At 35.5% G+C, this 18,394-nt stretch overlaps 1 protein-coding gene across 3 annotated transcripts; it reads right to left on the bottom strand.

The window, feature by feature from the left end:
* Positions 1 to 7,849: 7,849 nt before the first annotated feature.
* Positions 7,850 to 16,402, bottom strand: LOC114543772 (alpha-protein kinase 1-like). 3 transcript variants are annotated; one of them, XM_028562622.1, is made up of 10 exons: positions 16,298 to 16,386; positions 15,467 to 15,510; positions 14,501 to 14,712; positions 13,378 to 13,639; positions 13,129 to 13,215; positions 12,285 to 12,556; positions 11,058 to 11,670; positions 10,118 to 10,831; positions 9,324 to 9,483; positions 7,850 to 9,053 (listed from the first exon to the last, which is right to left on the bottom strand). In XM_028562622.1, the coding sequence occupies exons 3-10, from the start codon at positions 14,555 to 14,557 to the stop codon at positions 8,516 to 8,518; spliced, it is 2,703 nt and encodes a 900-aa protein (XP_028418423.1). In that variant the 5' UTR covers positions 14,558 to 14,712; positions 15,467 to 15,510; positions 16,298 to 16,386; the 3' UTR covers positions 7,850 to 8,515. The 3 variants fall into 3 exon arrangements, with proteins under 3 accessions (XP_028418423.1, XP_028418422.1, XP_028418421.1); XM_028562621.1 differs by lacking the exon at positions 15,467 to 15,510 and having other exon boundaries at positions 10,118 to 10,828; positions 16,298 to 16,402; XM_028562620.1 differs by lacking the exon at positions 15,467 to 15,510 and having other exon boundaries at positions 16,298 to 16,402.
* Positions 16,403 to 18,394: the final 1,992 nt, after the last annotated feature.

Genomic DNA, 18,394 nt, shown 5'->3' on the forward strand with positions numbered 1-18,394 from the left:
TGATTAACGCTTTGGATTGATATATGGCTTGGGTTGTGTGTGTGTTCCTTTCTCCTTTTAAACCGCCTCCTAGGGTCCCAATGCCTAGGCATTCGTAATGAGTGAGCTGGTGAGGGAAAGGGACAAATTTGCATTCTTAGGTTTGAATATGCCCATCAAGGGTAAGTATGGTAAACACGGAGAACATTTTTGCCTATATTATTAACTGTGTTGCAACTCCAAATATATTTTGGAGCAAATCATGTTCATATATGTATATATATTTATATAGAAGAATTGACTGTAACAGTGCTGTTTATAGCTAAATTTTTTTATTATAACAGGTATATATTGATATATATATACAAAGGGTTGACTGTAATAAAGAGTGCACAGAACATGACAATGGTTGAAGACCGCTCAATAACTGGCTTAGCTACTCGGAGTTTCACGTTATGAAGCGATCATCAGGCTAACGTGTCTATACATTGTGTGAAAAATTCAGAGCGTATGTTAAGTTTAGCAGTGTTTGTTCGACACCTACTATCACGATGTAGATATGGAGAATAACAATCAGACCTGCATGTCATTAGCCTGATGATACATGGAGTTGGATTAGATAAAATTATAATAAAAACACTTTTCACCCAAATTCTTGAAAAGGTAGCTAGATATACCCTTTTATTAATTTTTCATCCCTACCTTGTTGGCTTGAAGCAAATGGGTATTCGTCACAATTTTTGCCTTGTACTTTTGGTAATTTTGGGCAGCCAGAGTCACGTCTATTCTTTGCTATTTTCGTTTGGTCTGTGATGCGGTTCAGGGTTGAAGGTTTGCCGCTATTAATGGCGTCTCTCATATTTTTACAGACCTCTGGCATGCGATCACATGGAAACGTTATGGTAGGACACGACGCCTCTACAATCACATCTACAACAAGTATAGGCCTATAATAAATACACCTTATCGCCATCGGTTGAAGGTTGCATACAGGCTACATTAGTTCACTGGTGTACTATATACGCCGAGAAAACCAGCCGCATATATAGCTAATATAAATGTGTACCACGTTTGTTATGGATATAGATATATATTGATTGCAACAGACATTGCGCGGAAAAGAAGACATTCAGTTTGGAACAGATAAATCTATTTAGTCCAAATAAAACACCCAACTGATATACACATGCAGCCATATATTTATTGTATATAAATAGTTAGAAGCTTTTTCATTGACCCATCATCCAAGCTCAGTAAATTACTACTCACGTGAAAACGAAACAAACGCAGCTAGCGCAAACAAGAGCATCAATTTCATTTTGACACAGATTTTCGAAGCCGTTCAGGTTTCTACAAATAAAAAAGAATAACAGTTCTCTTTATCAAATTCGCAAAAAATCAATTGTCACATTAATAACAGGTTTATTCGTTAAAACAGCTTTCGGACTTACCTCCTTCTAATTTCTGGTGGGCTACAGTTATAGCGAGTTTTGTTAACCAACAAAACTTCCTTTAAACAGGCTGCTAAGCGCGTTGTTGGGGTTTATAAGTTCCTTTAATAATTACTGTTGCGGAAGTTTCTCTACAACAAAGACGGTATGCATGGCATGCATGCAAGTCAAATCCTGTAGTGTGATATAGCAAATACTAACCATTAATTATTATATACTTATTATATATTAACCAAGACGTAACCTGATGTATATATAAGCTAAATGTATTGGCATTATTGTTCGAGACATAATTGCACATGGTGGCAGCTGTGGGATCTATACAAAATAGCTATTTATAAATATGGCAGAATCAAGCAACGGCGACGAAGAAAATATTATGCGAAGTTTTACAACATATCAAATAACACCGCCGTCAAAGTTTAGCTTTCAATCCTCGGAATGGACCGATGGATTCGCCGATTTGAGCGGTTTGGCTATCTTTTTATAAAGTATATATATTTTTATATAACTTTGTAATTTTGTAAACTGACAAAGACGTCAGTACGTGGTTATATCCCTGAAGGGCGATGGTATGACTTCAAAACGGTAGGGAGAGCTCCAAACGTATAATTACTCATATTTACTAGTCTGCAATGTTTGCATGCATATACTTGCTTGTTTTGCTCAGCCAAAAACGAAGACTGTAAATTTTCTTTGAGTGCTGAGTTAGAGCTAGGTATATAGTACGCTTTAAAGACCTCTATAAAAAGGCACGTTTTAAAAGTCTTATTTTCAATGTGTGGGCAGAATGCCTTAACATATAATCATACATTAATGAAGAGCATAATTTGTCTTCACATTGGTCTGAGTTTGACGCCCCACATAACTGTACTACATGTTAGAGGTGGTTACATTCTCCCACTCCAAGAAACGGCTAACAACACGGTTTTCGAGTATATATGCATGTTAACATATAATTAAAATATAAGAAGACTAAATCCCAAAGATGCAATTAAATACATGCATGCACAGATGAGAATTGCTTTTTCGTCAATTCGATTAATTTACAAGGTAAAATATACACTACCAAACTGAGCAAAGTAGAGCTATGAATACTGTACATACCACGCAATATAATTTCAAATCGTTTTGATTCATCTGGACACAACTATATATTTTGACTTATTTCTATAACAAAGCCGCCGAAAGCCGATGGAACTGCTTGTGAGGTTAAACGACGACCAGAAAGCAACGGGACAACTTTTGGGACGACGGAGAGTCAATTGGTAGGTTGGAGATCCAGCCAAATCCTTGAAACAAATCATGTGACTAGCTACAGTCCTGACGAAAAACGATGATATATAGGTGCATGCATGTTATCACTATATAAACTTTTTTTTCTTTGATTTTATTAAATTTGCCACTGAAAAAGACGTACATTAGCTACATATACAAATAACTACTAAATTACCCTAGTAAATAAAATGGCGGGGTCACCACAACAGCGGTTGCCAATTACCGTGGGCCCCAACTACGTACAGCAGAATTGTTATCACTATATAGACTACAGCAAAAACAGATTTTGTTTTATTTCGTGAAACAGATACAATTGAAAGAAAGAAGTACTACATTATAGAATTCCAAGTTGATAAGGTGGGATAATTCAGAGGAATGTTGTGTATTAATTCATTATAATGTGACACTATTTTAAACGAAATTCGGCCTATAGTATGTTTCTCAACCTTGTGTCATACATACCTCTCTTAGAAAGGTTTTCACGAAGCACTGTGCTGATTTGTACATGCAGTCAGTCGCGCTATTCCCGGAACATATTTGTATGTTTCATATATGTGATACTGATGTAATACTGAGATATATGTATTGTTGTGATAAATAAATCCTCACTGAACATACTGGTAACGAAAGTCACGCATCACGGACATGGCTGTATGGATTGTGCTCCACCAAACTTGAAAGTTATTTCAATCTTTGGAATAAAAGGTTTCGTTACTCGCCTGACTGTCAACGGAGAGGAGCCGAGAGTTTTCTCTTTCAGTAGCAAAGATAAGGTAAACGGACTTTAGGTGTAATTCCTTGGAAAATTAGCGCCCAGTAACTGGCATTTAGGCGATGCCTCATCCAACTGTCGCTTCTTCTAATTTCTAATTTTTCAGAGCCTCCGGTCTTTCGTTTTTTCACGTAGTTATATTTGTACTGCTTTTGGCCTTTTCAATCCAGATTTAGAACTATATTAACTAATTGAGTAAAGATTACACGCATTAGGCGGATTTTTTAGTACACAAAACTTTGAGAACTGAAAGACGTATATTTCAACTACATGGTAATCTAGTATAGAGGTATATAAGCACCTTTTACACTATAATTAATTCATTGGTATATACGGTACGGCTAAAATGCATGGTATATACTCGTACCCAATTTTAGAAAAAATAGTACCACAGAGTTACTCAATTCCAAAGAAAAGTTTGAAGGGTCAAAGCCAAAATAAGCCAAAGATTTAAAGAAATATTTATGGACCAACTTCGACTAAGGGCGACTGTGTAACAATCACCATCTCCAATATTCTGATCCTTGTAGAAACTTCCCAATAATCCACCTTGAATACTGTTTTGTCTTTGGGGAACATTCCTTATTGCAGCACCTTTTCCACCTAAAAATAAATACATAATGTAAATATTAGGAACTTCGACCGTTGCATGATCACTCTGACATATTAAAAAACGTGAGCTTAAAAAATTGTGGCAACTTATCTCTTTGGGAAAAAGTCAATGGTTGGGTGAATTATATCCAATGCAAACCTCAATAATTTTAAACAAAACGATGAAATCCTTTATTTTGTCAAAATGAGCCCAAGTAATCATATCCGAGAAAGAAAACCCTCAATAGTTCTCTGAGAAAGTTGTGTGGTAGATATGATATGATTTAACAAGGCACTCAATTAGTGCAGCTAATATGTTCAGTGCATGTTGTTTATAGTTACTATTTTTCACTATAGCGTGTATAAATTTACATATACATACAAAGAGTTGACTGTAACAAAGAGTGCACAGAACTTGACAATGGTTGAAGAGCGCTCAATACCATTACCGGCAGAGCGGAAATATATATTTATTTATTATAAAACTGGCTTAGCTACTCGGAGTTTCACGCTATGAAGCGATCATCAGGCTAACGTGTCTATATTGTGTGAAAAATTCAGAGCGTATGTTCAGCAGTGTTTGTTCGACACCTAATATCACGATGTAAATATAGAAAATAACAATCAACCAGACCTGTCATTAGCCTGATGATACATGGAGTTAGATTGGGTAAAATTATAATAAAAACACTTTAGTCTTCCCTGTTTATTAATTTTTCATCCAAACTTAAATAAAAACAAGGCAACTTCTAGCGTTGACCGACAACAGTTAGCGTTGGTTTCAATCTAAAACTTCTCCTTAAATTGAGATGGCCGGGGAGTTGCATAGAGGAAGAGATCATCCCTACCTTGTCGGCTTGAAGCAAACGGGTATTCGTCGCAATTTTCGCCTGGTACTCTTATTAAGTTTGGGCAGCCAGAGTCACGTCTATTCTTTGCTATTTCCGTTGGGTTTGTGATGCGGTTCAGGGTTGAAGGTTTGCCGCTATTAATGGCGTCTCTCATATTGTCACAGACGTCTGGGATGCGATCACATGGAAACGTTATGGTAGGACACGACGCCTCTACAATCACATCTACAACAAGTATAGGCCTATAATGAATACACCTTATCGCCATCGGTTGAAGGTTGCATACAGGCAACATTAGTTCACTGGTGCATATACTATATACGCCGAGAAAACCAGCCGCATATATAATATAAATGTGCATGTATCATGTTTGTTATGGATATAGATATATTGATTGCAACAGACATTGCGCGGAAAAGAAGACATTCAGTTTGGAACAGATATATCTATTTAGTCGAAATAAAACACCCAACTGCATGATATACACATGCAGCCATATATTTATTGTGTGCTAATAGTTACAAGCTTTTTCATTGACCCTTCGTCCAAGCTCAGTAAATTGCTACTCACGTGAAAACGAAACAAACGCAGCTAGCGCAAACAAGAACATCAATTTCATTTTGGTACAGATTTTCGAAGCCGTTCAGATTTCTACAAATAAAAAAGAATAGCAGTTCTCTTTGTCAAAATCGTGGAGAATCAATTGTCACATTAGTTATCATGCAGTGTTATTCGTTTAAACAGCTTTCGGACTTACCTCTTTCCGATTTCTCGTGGGTTACAGTTATAGTGAGTTTTGATGACCAACAAAACTACCTTTAAACAGCTGTTCGGTTTTATAAGTTCCCATTTATAGTTACTGTTGCGGAAGTTTTTCACAACAAAGATGGTATGACATGCATGCAAGTCAAATCCGATTTCAGGAAATGACTTGATATATTTTAGTCATTAAGACTTAAGAGTTATTTTTGTGAGCGGCTGACGGCTCTTGTTGTTATATATAAACATCAATTCCTCAGCTGCTTCTTAAATCTACTATATAATGTTATTATTTTTCATTTTGCATGGCAAACAATATGTAAGTTCATTTCGGAATATGCAAAATTAATAGATTTAGTTGAAGGCTCTTTCACCTCAACCTCGTAAGCCAGCGAAGCATGCACGGTTTTGACTTGCTGGGTTGTTTTGCCTTGTAAAATCTTTAGATATAGTGTGATGGGCATTTTGTTATCAGCAGTAACTAGATTTTCACTAGCTGCTTCTTTCACGCAGAAAACGTGACAAAATATGTCAATATAAGTTCGGAAAAACAGTTTTTTCATGCATATAATTAAAAAATATTGCATGCTTTTGCAACATTCTTGTTGCATGGGGAGCATGCAAAATACCCGACGATGAGTAGTACTATATAGATATAATTATAACTTATAGTATAAATAAACAACGTATACATTTTTCCAGGACGTGCATGCATGTAGCTAAGAATGTACAGTGGTGTACGTTCAAGGTCATATCGCGTTATTTCTGTTGAAAATTTGTTCCGTTACATTCATACTTAAAGTGCTCACTTAACTTAATAAAAGAAGCAAGGAATGGTCAATATTCTAAAGCATCACATTGAGAGGTCTTTCTATTACACGTTCTCACACGTTTTGCACATGTAAATCTTAACAATTTTCTTGCAAACCTTTTGCTTTGTGTTTGAATATGTCTACTTTTTAAAAGGCGGAATTAAACTGAGATCTCTTATATGACAACCCTGCATCTCTGTCCACGAAGACTGTATGGTATTGGTGTTATCTTGGTGCTTAGTATAGACAGCTACTGCGGAAGTTTTTCGAAAATAAAGAAGATGCCATTGCATAAACAATCAGTCGTAAAACACTCATTGAATGACCAAAGACTAACAAGGATTATTATGCACGTACATTATAAGAGATCATGCAATCTGTCACGGAAATATATTTTCACAATTTTTTTTGTATAAGTTATGTTTTGCATTCCAATCACCAAAAAGCGCATACGCCAATATGGCACATTTCATATTTTATAGCCAAAGTATTTGTCTTGCCTTCAATTTGCTAAGAATTTTGTTATACTTTGGGGGCACTAAAATGTACGGGTTTGCTAATTCGCGTGTTAGAGAAAATCTCTGCTTAATAGGCCGAGAGGATAGGCCTATTAACTGTGGAAATGAGTTATGGACGCACTATCACCGTTGTTGACGATTTTCTTTAAAACAAGTTAAACAGCCATGCCAGGGTTACTCGACCGTTTTGCAGTCTGTGTTTGCGGTCTAGTTATGGGCCTGTGTATACATACATATTATATTTTTTAATGTATTGAGTAAGTTTTGACAAAAAATTGTCGACTTATGAGCTAAATTAACCTTCTTTGATATATACATGGCCAGAAAATTCGGACATAGTTAACATTCTACTTCCGCCTAAATTTGCATATGGTGTCAAAATAAAGCTTCGTGAGTTTATAGTAAACTGTAATGTGCACAGTACTAAACGCTAAAAATACACCTTTAGGTAGGTCGATTATAATTTGCCTAAATTGCTCGTTGCAGAGCAAGTTAATCTTAATATTTTTATATAGTATTTCAAAATGTTTTATCAGTATTAGTCCTGCATTTTCAAAACAAGGTTTTGGTCATTTATCATGTTGAATACCATATAAAACGAAAACCGTAATAGCGTAAAAATAAAATAAAAATGCAGAGCCGACATAAACCTTTACCAGCAAAATATTACCTCAGGATCTTTAATATGACACGAATAACAAGAAACAACCAGGGCAAATAGCAAAGATGCAATGATTTTCTTAAATTTTGCGAAATTTAAGAATGCGCAATATAATTTATAGTTCTGCAAACGAATAATATTTGAACAGATATGCAAATTTGCTATAGCAATCTGCATATTCCATGTCCGCAATTTCTGGCCATGGTTATTTATTACATCTCTTATTAAAAGTCTTCATCTGCACCATATCTTTTATATAAATTGTGCATATACTTACAATATAATCATGGGCCAAGTTTAGGTAAAGAAAAAATAAGCTGTCCGTGTCAGAAAAAACCTGGAACGCTATATAACTTGGCCTCCATCTTTGAAGCCAAATTTGAGGGATTTTTTTTTCAATTTTTGAACGTTTGAGACTAATTATCGAGTTAAAGTAATTATCCAGGAATATCTAGAGCTGTGTAAAGGGCATTGAATTAATCATTTGCTAATTTTTATAAAAGTAAAAAAACTCAGTTTTTTGCTTCAATTTATGGCTTCAACCAAGTATCACGCATGCAGTTACGCTGAACTATAGGAGTTAGCGTTCCAGTTGATATTACAGTTCACTGGTCCGTGTACTCTTTCGAAACGCAGACAAACAAGTTGATTATCATCAGCATAGAAACAGAAGAACTACACCGATTGAACAAAACATTTTCTTTCTTTGCTCATGCAAGTTAGGCCAAGGCGGTTGATCTGTCTTCTACAAGATAATTAAGGCGAGCAATCATTACTATATAGTCCAGTAATTTAAAATCATAATTTTACTCCATTTCAAATCATTCAGAATTTCACAATCTCCTACAATCTTTCCAGTCCAATAGCTCGACATATCTCATTGCAATGCGGATGAACACTTTCCCAGAATTTCTTAATGCCCGCTTCTTGGTGATCATATGGACTGAATTTTTCCAAGCCAACCGTGTGAAATTGTGGATCAGTAAGATAGAAAACCCCGGTTCCTTGTTTCGGCAGCCAGCCCTGGATGTCCACAATCATCAGCGTCCCTTTTGATTCACAATAAGAAAAGTGAGACAGTGCGGTCGCCAAATCTTTACCGCGTTTTTCGCTATTCACAAAGTCAAAGTTGTTCGTCAGTTTTATGAAGTCTCCACATAGGAATGGCTCAACATTGATGCAGTCTTCCAGATCACCATACGGAGTCAGCAGCTGCAGATGAGCGACTGGCAGGAACTGCAATTGGATATCGCGTTTGTAATTCTGCATGGCCTCGTTGAACTTTGTGACGTAGTAGCGAGCCATCATTTGACAAACAACGTCTTGCATGTATTGCGTAGGATTGTGGTGCCGTACATTACGATATCTCTTGCCCACATACCTGTACACGAAGTAATGTAAGTATTTTGCATCTTTGAATAGATATCTTTGACTCAAATTCCTTGAAAATTCCTCGCAATAGGGTATGGTATGAGAGTATCCAAGAAAGGAAGACGAATACAATTTTGAATTTTCGCAAGTCGCAAAATAATTTTTCATTCACGTAACCATATTATTAGAAAACAATATAGATTTGCTTAAGATTTAAGCTAACTTGTACATATGGTACTTTTCTTATAATTTTTTTGTATATTTCTTTACAGTAACTTACATTGTTCTAGGTTCATCCTGATGAAGAAACTGGACACGAAAAGCGTCCCTGCAATTCCCTCTGTTGTCTTCTGTTAAATCAAGTTCATCGCCAAGGAAAGCTAAAGTACTTTGGGATGTCCACACGCTGGTCGTCGGGTTGAAATTCAGCACGAATGCTCCTTAAAAGATAAAGATAAACTATAATGAAAACTACTACAATACAAATTTCTTCCTTCGATATAGACACAAAATTTCATGTTAATCTAATTTTCTAGTCTAATCTAATTTTAGGTAATTGTTTATTTATTCATGTTTTGTGCTATAGCAGGATTGAAAATTATGCTGCATGCTCTTGACTCAAAATTAGATAACTTTATCTGCTTGCGATGTTCTAAGATACGTTAACATGGAAAAATGGTCGCGATCGATTCACTGGTTAATTACCGGGTTGAAATTCAACCCAAATGCCACTTAAAGAAGGACTAGAATAAAAACTTATAACTATACCACCCAACAACTTTTTTACCACCTTGTATACCGTTAGAAAATATCAATTGAATTCAATTTTTTTAAAATAATAGTGATCGTTTTTGTAGGAGGTGTTTACTCATGTTTTGTGGTTAGCACGGTTGAAAACAACTTTGTTCCTGAGTCAAAATTAGCAAGAAAGAAATCGTTCAGGAGAACATGTCTCCTGCGATATTCTTAGTAAGTTAACATAGAAACGAGGCCAATTTGCAGAGAGGAGTAATAAATAAGGTCTAGAGCATAGTCTAGAGTCGCTGATTTTAATAAGCTTGCGTGTATACTCACTTTGAATACGGCTTCCTTCACCAAGCCCAATCGCTTTCGGTGGTTGCCAACTGTTTATGTATTCCGACGTACTACTTGAAGAAGTACTTTTCCCAACGTCAGCATCCTGTACATCACCCATGCTTGTCTTACCAAGATCTACTAGAGGCGCAAACTTTGCAGCATCAAAGTCGCTTCCCTGTCTGATGCCGTCGTTACTGCACTTCCGCCTCATTGGTTGGTCTGGTAAATCATGGGGATGCATTGGTATTATGATTTCGGCGGAATTCACAGAACCAACTGTGGTTTTCTCACGATTTACTAAACTGCTGGGGTTTTTTGAAGCAACGTTTACGTTTGTAGCTGCTTTACTCTCCAAAGTTTTCTTGATGTACGGCACGGACAAATTTACGAGGGCTGCTAAGTCTTGGTTTTCATCTTCGGAGGATGGAATTTGGGGAATTGATAATCGTGTTCTCTCGTTGGAAGGCACAGGCGAAGCAAAGAAGTTAGGATCCACAGGCAAGCCAACACACTTGTGTCTATACGTCTGCCATTGTTTTTTCGGGTCTAATAGCTTTCCATGGTTGACAAGTGGAAATGTCAGATGGCCTTTTCTTGCTTCATAAACATTGTCCTCCACACGTGTCACATGCCCAAAATTGTACGTCCATCCACTGAATATTTCCTTTTCCTGATTAGTAGTTACCTGTTCTATTGGTCGACGGATATCTGCTAAATTATAAATTGAAAACGTTTTGGATGAAACTGATAATAAACGCGTATGAATGATTATAAAAACTGGCTATAAACTCTATAAACTAATCGGTTACATTTCTGTTCTTCCTGTTCACATATGTATTATTACTGCACACAAAATTTGCTTTAGGTTGGCTATAAATAAATTCAATTCGTTGGCTCCATGTAAATGTATTTAGATATGTGATGGTAGTACTAGTACCTGTGTTGTTTGACTGATTATTAATTGAATCACCGTCGCAATCGTGATGTATTCCACTTGTTTCAGCTTCTTCGTTCCTAATGAAAACTTCCTTGTTGTATTTTATACCTTCAATTTTCATTTTCGACATTTCCGAGTGTTCTGAAGAATCCTTCTCGCCTACAGTCAGGTTTTCTTCAGATTTTTTCCTCTCTGGCCCTACTTCTTCCTCTAACACTCCCAATAGGCTCGGTAATCCAAGAACTGAAAGGGACGTGTTCATCAGCGTAACCGATTTCGCAGAGTGACTTAGTCTTGCCACACTTTCACTTTCTTTGGACTGAACTTTGAAATTATGGTTGCAGAGGTGGAAATAGAGCTCGATGCTTAGTTGTTGTACATACTCTCCTAGTTTGCGATCTTGTTCCACCGGAGAAAATGCCAATGCGAGGCTGATCATAAAAAGAGCTCGCACAAATTCAAAGAACTGTTCTGAGCTTTCGAGTGTTTCAATGGTTTTGTGAGCCCCAAGACTTCCTTTCATTTCTTCTAAAATGGTCTGCAGCAGCTCATAGGTCTCCGCAAGGGAGTCACTAAGAATGGCATATTTTAGTAACGAGGTATCAGCGTCAAGCTGTAAAAAAACAATGAAATGAAATGAAATGAAGAAATGTTCGAACCTCTCCCTCCCCAACGAAATACTGATTCTGCTCAGATCTTTAAGGAAATGAAATTGAAATCCTACTACACTCATGAGTAGTTTGATTAGATGAAATACCATGTATTCTTAATATCTACGTGCATGTTGTGTGAAACATCATTATCGTATCATTTTTATATCTGATCTATTTTTACTGATATACCAGTATATATATATATATATATATATATATATATATATATATATATATATATATATATATATATATATATACACTGAAAAATTTGCCGATTGCAAAACTTAGCTTTTCAGTTGACTACAATTCAATATCAGTTAAAATTAAAAACAAATTCCGAATAGACAACTGAGACATCTTGAGAATCATTATATGATTCAAACGAGACGCAGATATTGAGAGTGTAAATTTTCGACTTTATTTCAAAGTAATCTTTAGACAGAATCATATGTCTTTTACTTTACTTATTTTCATTGTCAGCTGGTTATGGTTTTTGGCACAGTCAATTATGATTAGTGGCATGCAAGAAGATTTTAGCCAATGGCTATACTTTTGAATAATGCATGAGTACCATATGCCTTGAACTGTAGAGACTTTCGTGCAGACTTTCAATGTGTCGAACTGCCTCAATCCCTTGCACGTACGATTCAAGACAAGGATGTTCTTTTTGGAATTTTTTTGGAAACTTTTGTCGAACTTTCTCAAATTCTTCAAGCGAGAGTTTACCGAGACATTTTGTAAGAAGTCCAAGGCAGGATGCAATTCCTTTTTCGTCCTTCTTTTGAAGAGATGCGAACAAGTTGATCGAGTCAAGAAATATCTCGACGGACTCATTGAACATTCCTGAATATATTTCAAAATATTGATGCATATCCTACAATGACCAGTGTAAGTCAACAAGAAAAAGTCAACAAGAAGAAATAGAATACATATATATTAAGTAGAACACATATTCCCCCAAAACTCGACACAAATATACTCAGCACCCGTTACGACAATAATACGGCTAGCCGCCTAGAAAATAAAGCTGCATGTTTAAAGAAATAATGCTCGAGCGATGTAACCATGTCACAAGAATGATGCTACAGTTGTGATGCAAACTGAAACGTTTATGTAACGGCTGCATGCATTTACTAATTAGCCGGAACCGAAAAGCATCTATATGGGCTAGCTGTTTTGGTGAAAAAAAGGCAATTACACGAAATGATTTGTGAAGTGTGAACGTACAATGAAGTGACCTGAATCAGGAATAGCACTTTTATGTTTTTTGTCTTATGGCCTATGGCCTAATTTCCTATATTTGTGTAACCATGCAAACATCGTTCTTCTCAGTGGACGAACGCAATAAATTGATTAATAATTGAATAGCAACTATTCATTATATTCCATGCAGTCCTATAAACTTGCTGACCTACCCATGTTGTAGAGAATGTGGCCTTTAATTTTTATTATTTCAGCTTTAGTAGTGACATATTGGTCTTCATCAACATACTTCCATTCACCTAAAAAGAAATAAAATCCACACGTTGCATTGTGCTGCTGTGTGCACCAGGTTCAATGAAAAACATTAGTTCCAAAATGTATACAAAAGGGATAAATTTGCATGCAATTCTTTATTTTATATGCATGTTTTTATTCACAATGTGTCTGCATGGTTGCACAACCTTGTTCTTTTTGACGACGCTCAAGAATGTCGTTGAGTACCTTCATCGCACCATGAAGATCACCCTCGTCTTTTAACACCCGAGCTTTTCTCACTTGTACCTGTGGGGCGATCGCTACGAGTGGATCAGCCTTCTTGATCATGTCAACAACCTGCAAAAGGTTCTTAGACGCACGCAACCAATAGGTGGCTCGATCAACTACGTATGCTAAACACGCCGCCTTATTATAATCTTCCGCTTGGAAAGCAAAATCTATGCATCTCTGAAAAGAAAAATGAAAACATTCACTGGCAATTTGGACGTGAAAATCACTGGAAACCAGTATTTTTTCGACCAATGTGACTATATATATATATATATATATATATATATATATATATATATATATATATATATATATATATATATATATATATATATATATATATATATATTGGAAACCAGTATTTTTTCGACCAATGTGACTATATATATATATATATATATATATATATATATATATATATATATATATATATATATATATATATATATATATATATATATATACACCCATTTGCAAAAACGTTGGCCGCAGATAGATAGATAGATAGATACTCGAAGTCTAATTAGAATTGCATATGAACACATTTGCATGGGATTTCAATCATATTACACAATATATGCAATTCTAATTAGATTTCGGGTATCTATCTATATATCTATCTGCGGCCAACGTTTTTGCAAACGGGTGTATATATATATATATATATATATATATATATATATATATATATATGAATTTTTTAACCAAAACTGCTTAAATCTAGCTAGACCGCGCATGTCCTCTTCTGTTCTGTCATTAATGTGGTGGGGCTGTTTATGTGCATCCGACCGGATCTAGTAAAAACATTGAACAGATTTGGTCACACTGTTTTCGACGTGCAAGACGATCGAGGGTATGGTAGAGGGAAATTTCCATCAAAAAACATAAAACAATTAACAACGTGTGGCCGACTCATCTCTATGGCGCACTACTCTACTTCAACTGAGCTTATAAATAGGTAAAAGCACTGCATGCATGAGCTATGAGGGAAATGGTCTTAATAATTACATTATTAATATATCACTGTACGTTCCTTACATAAAGTATATCCATTTGTGCCATAGATGGCACAATGCTATTTTTTGTTGCCATCATCTCTGGTGTTATGTCCGGTGGAAGAAATGGTCGTTCCTGTCGCAATGCTGCTTCTATTTGGGCCGTTATGCTGTCTGGCAGAAGAGATAACCATTTCTGTAGTTTATCTTTAGCTGCGACTAGCCTTGTGTTTCCGTAAACAAGAAACAATGTGTCTATAAAAGTAGAAAAGTTCTATTATCGTTTTAAAGGGAATCATTAGTAATAGTCGTATTAAGAATATAATTGCAAGAACTGAATATAATTATACCAATTGCAACCATCTCTTCAAATCAGCATACTTATAGATATAGCTATAGGTCAGCTCTTAAATTTGAACATGGAATGAAGAAATAAACAAATGGTGGCCAGAATTAACGATCGACAGAGCTCAAGGAAAATTGAATACACCGATTCTATTGACTGCCTCTTGCGAATGAGCTAACGACAAAATCGGAGTAATGACTTGGTAGGAATAAACTTTGACTCGTCTAGTTCTATGCACGGGCCCGGGCTACTCAAAACCAATTATTTTCAAATATTTTTTTCATCACGCAAGAAGGCGATGTAAAATGGCACAGGAAGAGTCTTCGTTCCTAACAAGTTACACTCTGGTCAAAGACTGATAAAGACTGCCTAATAATTCATAATAAGCGTTTTCTAATAATCGTTGCTTCACAACGCCAAACGGCAGACGATCGAAGATGTCGTGACGAGCGGATCCGGTACCGTGCGAACGCAGCCTCGACAAACCATAGCAACGCAGTTATTGCATGGATCTCTTTTTAGCTAGGGTTCTTTGTAAGCGTGCTCAGCATGGGCGCTTAGAAACTTGCTCATGCAGTAGATACAATTCTTAAGCAACGAGATGAATGGTATTTATAAAATCAAGTTATTTGTGATGGACAAAGGTGATGAATATTTAATTACCTTATCGGTAACAATAAATCTATGTGACTGCAAGTCACGGAGATCTACAAAATAATGCATTAAAACGATTTGTTTGGCTATTACGAAGGGCAGGGCTTTTTGCCGAATCGATAGGTGGAGTTTTAGTGTCAAAGTTAGTGCAGGTTTTCAAAGCCCGAATGACGGGGTCCGTCGTCTGGAAAGGTTAATAAAATTCTAAGAGATATATCACATATTCACATTATATATCAGAATTCGCTTCATTCAAATGTCGCTATACTTTTATACTGAGCCTCAACGATGGGAAAAACATGCGTAGATTCTATATGAGCTACTTTGTTGCTTTAAATCCTCTTGTTTGATGAAAGATGAGATGTTTTAATCCGGAATGAACTTGGCATTCCGGAATTAGCTCGTCACAAAATGATTTGCCACTGCAGCCACAACGCCAGCTTTCTTTGCCGTTTTTGTCAAATAACGCGTATATAATTGATATAACCGCACAATCATTTAGGCTTTCCATCACTAAGACACTAAAATTCGTAACAATAACAAAGTTTGCTTGTCGTTATTGAACTTCTATATGCATGCATATTTATATATGTATATATATATATACATATTACTTGAATATATATTTTTGATATACATGTACATATACATATCAATACATATCATGTATATATATGAAATTTCTGAATCATTGATTTGACTTATTATATCAACAGACAATGGTTTCGTTGCAGTCTGCATATAATGCCATTTGCCGAATCTGTAGATTTATTCAAAATCTATATCAATGAACAACACAAAATCAACACAAAATATCATAACTGAATAATGATTGGGCACCTTCGTTCGAAATTGGTTCCAGTCCCAGTTCTTTCAATATTGATGGCATTTTACTCTATTTTTCAGAGCTATAGATCACAGCATCAGACGCTGAAACCACATAAATTTTCCAAATCCGAAATAGACGATATTTTCGTTCCCAGGTGTTTCGCGTACTATAAGATCCAGCGGGAGTCCAGCCTAGTTTCTAGGCTTCTCTAAGCGCGCGACTTATTGAATATACTCTTGGCACACTTCTTTGAAATTATTACAAATTATTACAAAGTAATAATATCAAATATTTACATGAATTATTTTTCATCTTAAAATGTTCAATTGCCTAAAATATATGAATAACAAACTTGGACATCATGCCATTTGTTATATGCTTTATTGTTTATGTTGATAATTTTGAATGGCTTTGCATCAAGAATAGTTCTTCCTTTTATAGTTTTATAGTATACAGTTCACATATACTGTGAGCAACATCATACCCAAATTTCCTGTTTAAAAAAGATAAGTATATGAACCATTAGGCTCAAGAATATAAAGTTAACATTAAAAACCGGTCTCAAATTGCCCTTGCATGTCACCAATGACAGTACAAGTTTGTTTAGACTTTGTTTAGTTTGTTTAGTTTGTTTAAATTGATAATGACTTATCAGCTTGCTACAAGCTTGTCGTGCATGATAGTCCTGTTACAACTTGTTGACTATGAAAGCTTGTAAACAAGTTGCTCCAACAATGCAGCATGGTACAGCTTGTTGTCGACAATCTTGGCACAAGTTGCTTGAAGAACTTGCTACAATCCTGAAACTAAGTTAATGCTTGGACGGCTGCATGCATATATATATATATATATATATATATATATATATATATATATATATATATATATATATATATATATATATATATATATCCAAGCATTAAATTTCAAAGGCCAAACATGCCGGTGAAACACACATATACTGCATGCAAACCTGAATTTACTGTTTGGCTAAATACATCAGCAATCGCCTTAGCTTCCTTGCATTTTTCATCACGTTCGCTGAAGTTTGCCATTGTCCAATGTTTCTCATATTACTGTTAACGTTTTTAGGTATAAAAAAGGGTGTACCTATAAATTATAAAAATTAGCAGCTAAAGGCATAGGCCATAGCTGATGTTGGAAAGTATGCAACTTGGCAAACCTCGAGGACATCAGGCCACCATGCAACCTAAACCGAATTTTGCTTTTAGGGCAAAATTATCTTCTATATTGTATAATATTTGTATTGTCTCATGCAGCCAATCTTGCAAAGCGGCAAATTTCGGGTTTACGTGTCTAAACATGAATCCATCCATTATCCATTACCTACTCAGAGTCTAAGAAGACCAGTGTTTTAAAAGAACAGCCTTAGCAAATATACTGTTATATCTACATAATATATATGTAGTAAAAACAAAAACAACTTACGGAAAAGTAAGAAGCATGCATGCATTCGTTAATTGTAAGATTGTAGCTATATATAAGTAAGTGACATGCAAACTTTGCACTGACATGCATGCACCTCTTGTTTGCATATATCATGCAATCAGATTGGAGGAAACACCATTGATTTTAAAATGGATATAATAAGTGCTATAGAATCCTGCAATTCCTGCAATTTGGGACATGAAAATGAGATCCAATTTGGTTAAACTATACTATACTGTAGGTTTTGAAATGTTAGAGTTTAGAAGGTTTTCGACTATTCGTGCATCATAAAAGTTTGTTGAATAATGAATACTGATATATTCCACATGCAGTGTATGCGCTTACGAATTTAACATGTATATTCATCTTAAATATATAAACAAATGCATTTTTACGTATTTATGTTTTGTGACTTCATAGTCACATTTGGTCGAAAATTAAGCCTAGATATTATGATTTTGGATGTTAAAGTAGATCTAAACTACTATTAGGAAAACGGAAATATCAGTTTGACACATTTTGCGAACTATATGAAGAATAGCAAATATTCTCCAGAGTTATACCGGCAGGCTATATTGGACAGAGTTTTGCATTGTATGCATGCTGCATGGTTAGGCAAGCCTCGAACTTCATATGGACTCCTTTTGATCCTGCATGTG

The sequence above is a fragment of the Dendronephthya gigantea genome, unplaced genomic scaffold (assembly GCF_004324835.1).
Source record: "Dendronephthya gigantea isolate DGI-Jeju-01 unplaced genomic scaffold, DenGig_1.0 000549F, whole genome shotgun sequence".
NCBI lineage: Eukaryota > Metazoa > Cnidaria > Anthozoa > Malacalcyonacea > Nephtheidae > Dendronephthya > Dendronephthya gigantea.

Coding starts and splice junctions, on each gene's coding strand:
- LOC114543772 (XM_028562620.1), bottom strand. CDS start 16,346: ATGCCATCAATATTGAAAGAACTGGGACTGGAACCAATTTCGAACGAA. Junction 14,713..16,297: donor GGAACCAATTTCGAACGAAG/GTGCCCAATCAT, acceptor CTACTTTTATAG/ACACATTGTTTCTTGTTTAC. Junction 9,054..9,323: donor CAGGATGAACCTAGAACAAT/GTAAGTTACTGT, acceptor CTTCGTGTACAG/GTATGTGGGCAAGAGATATC.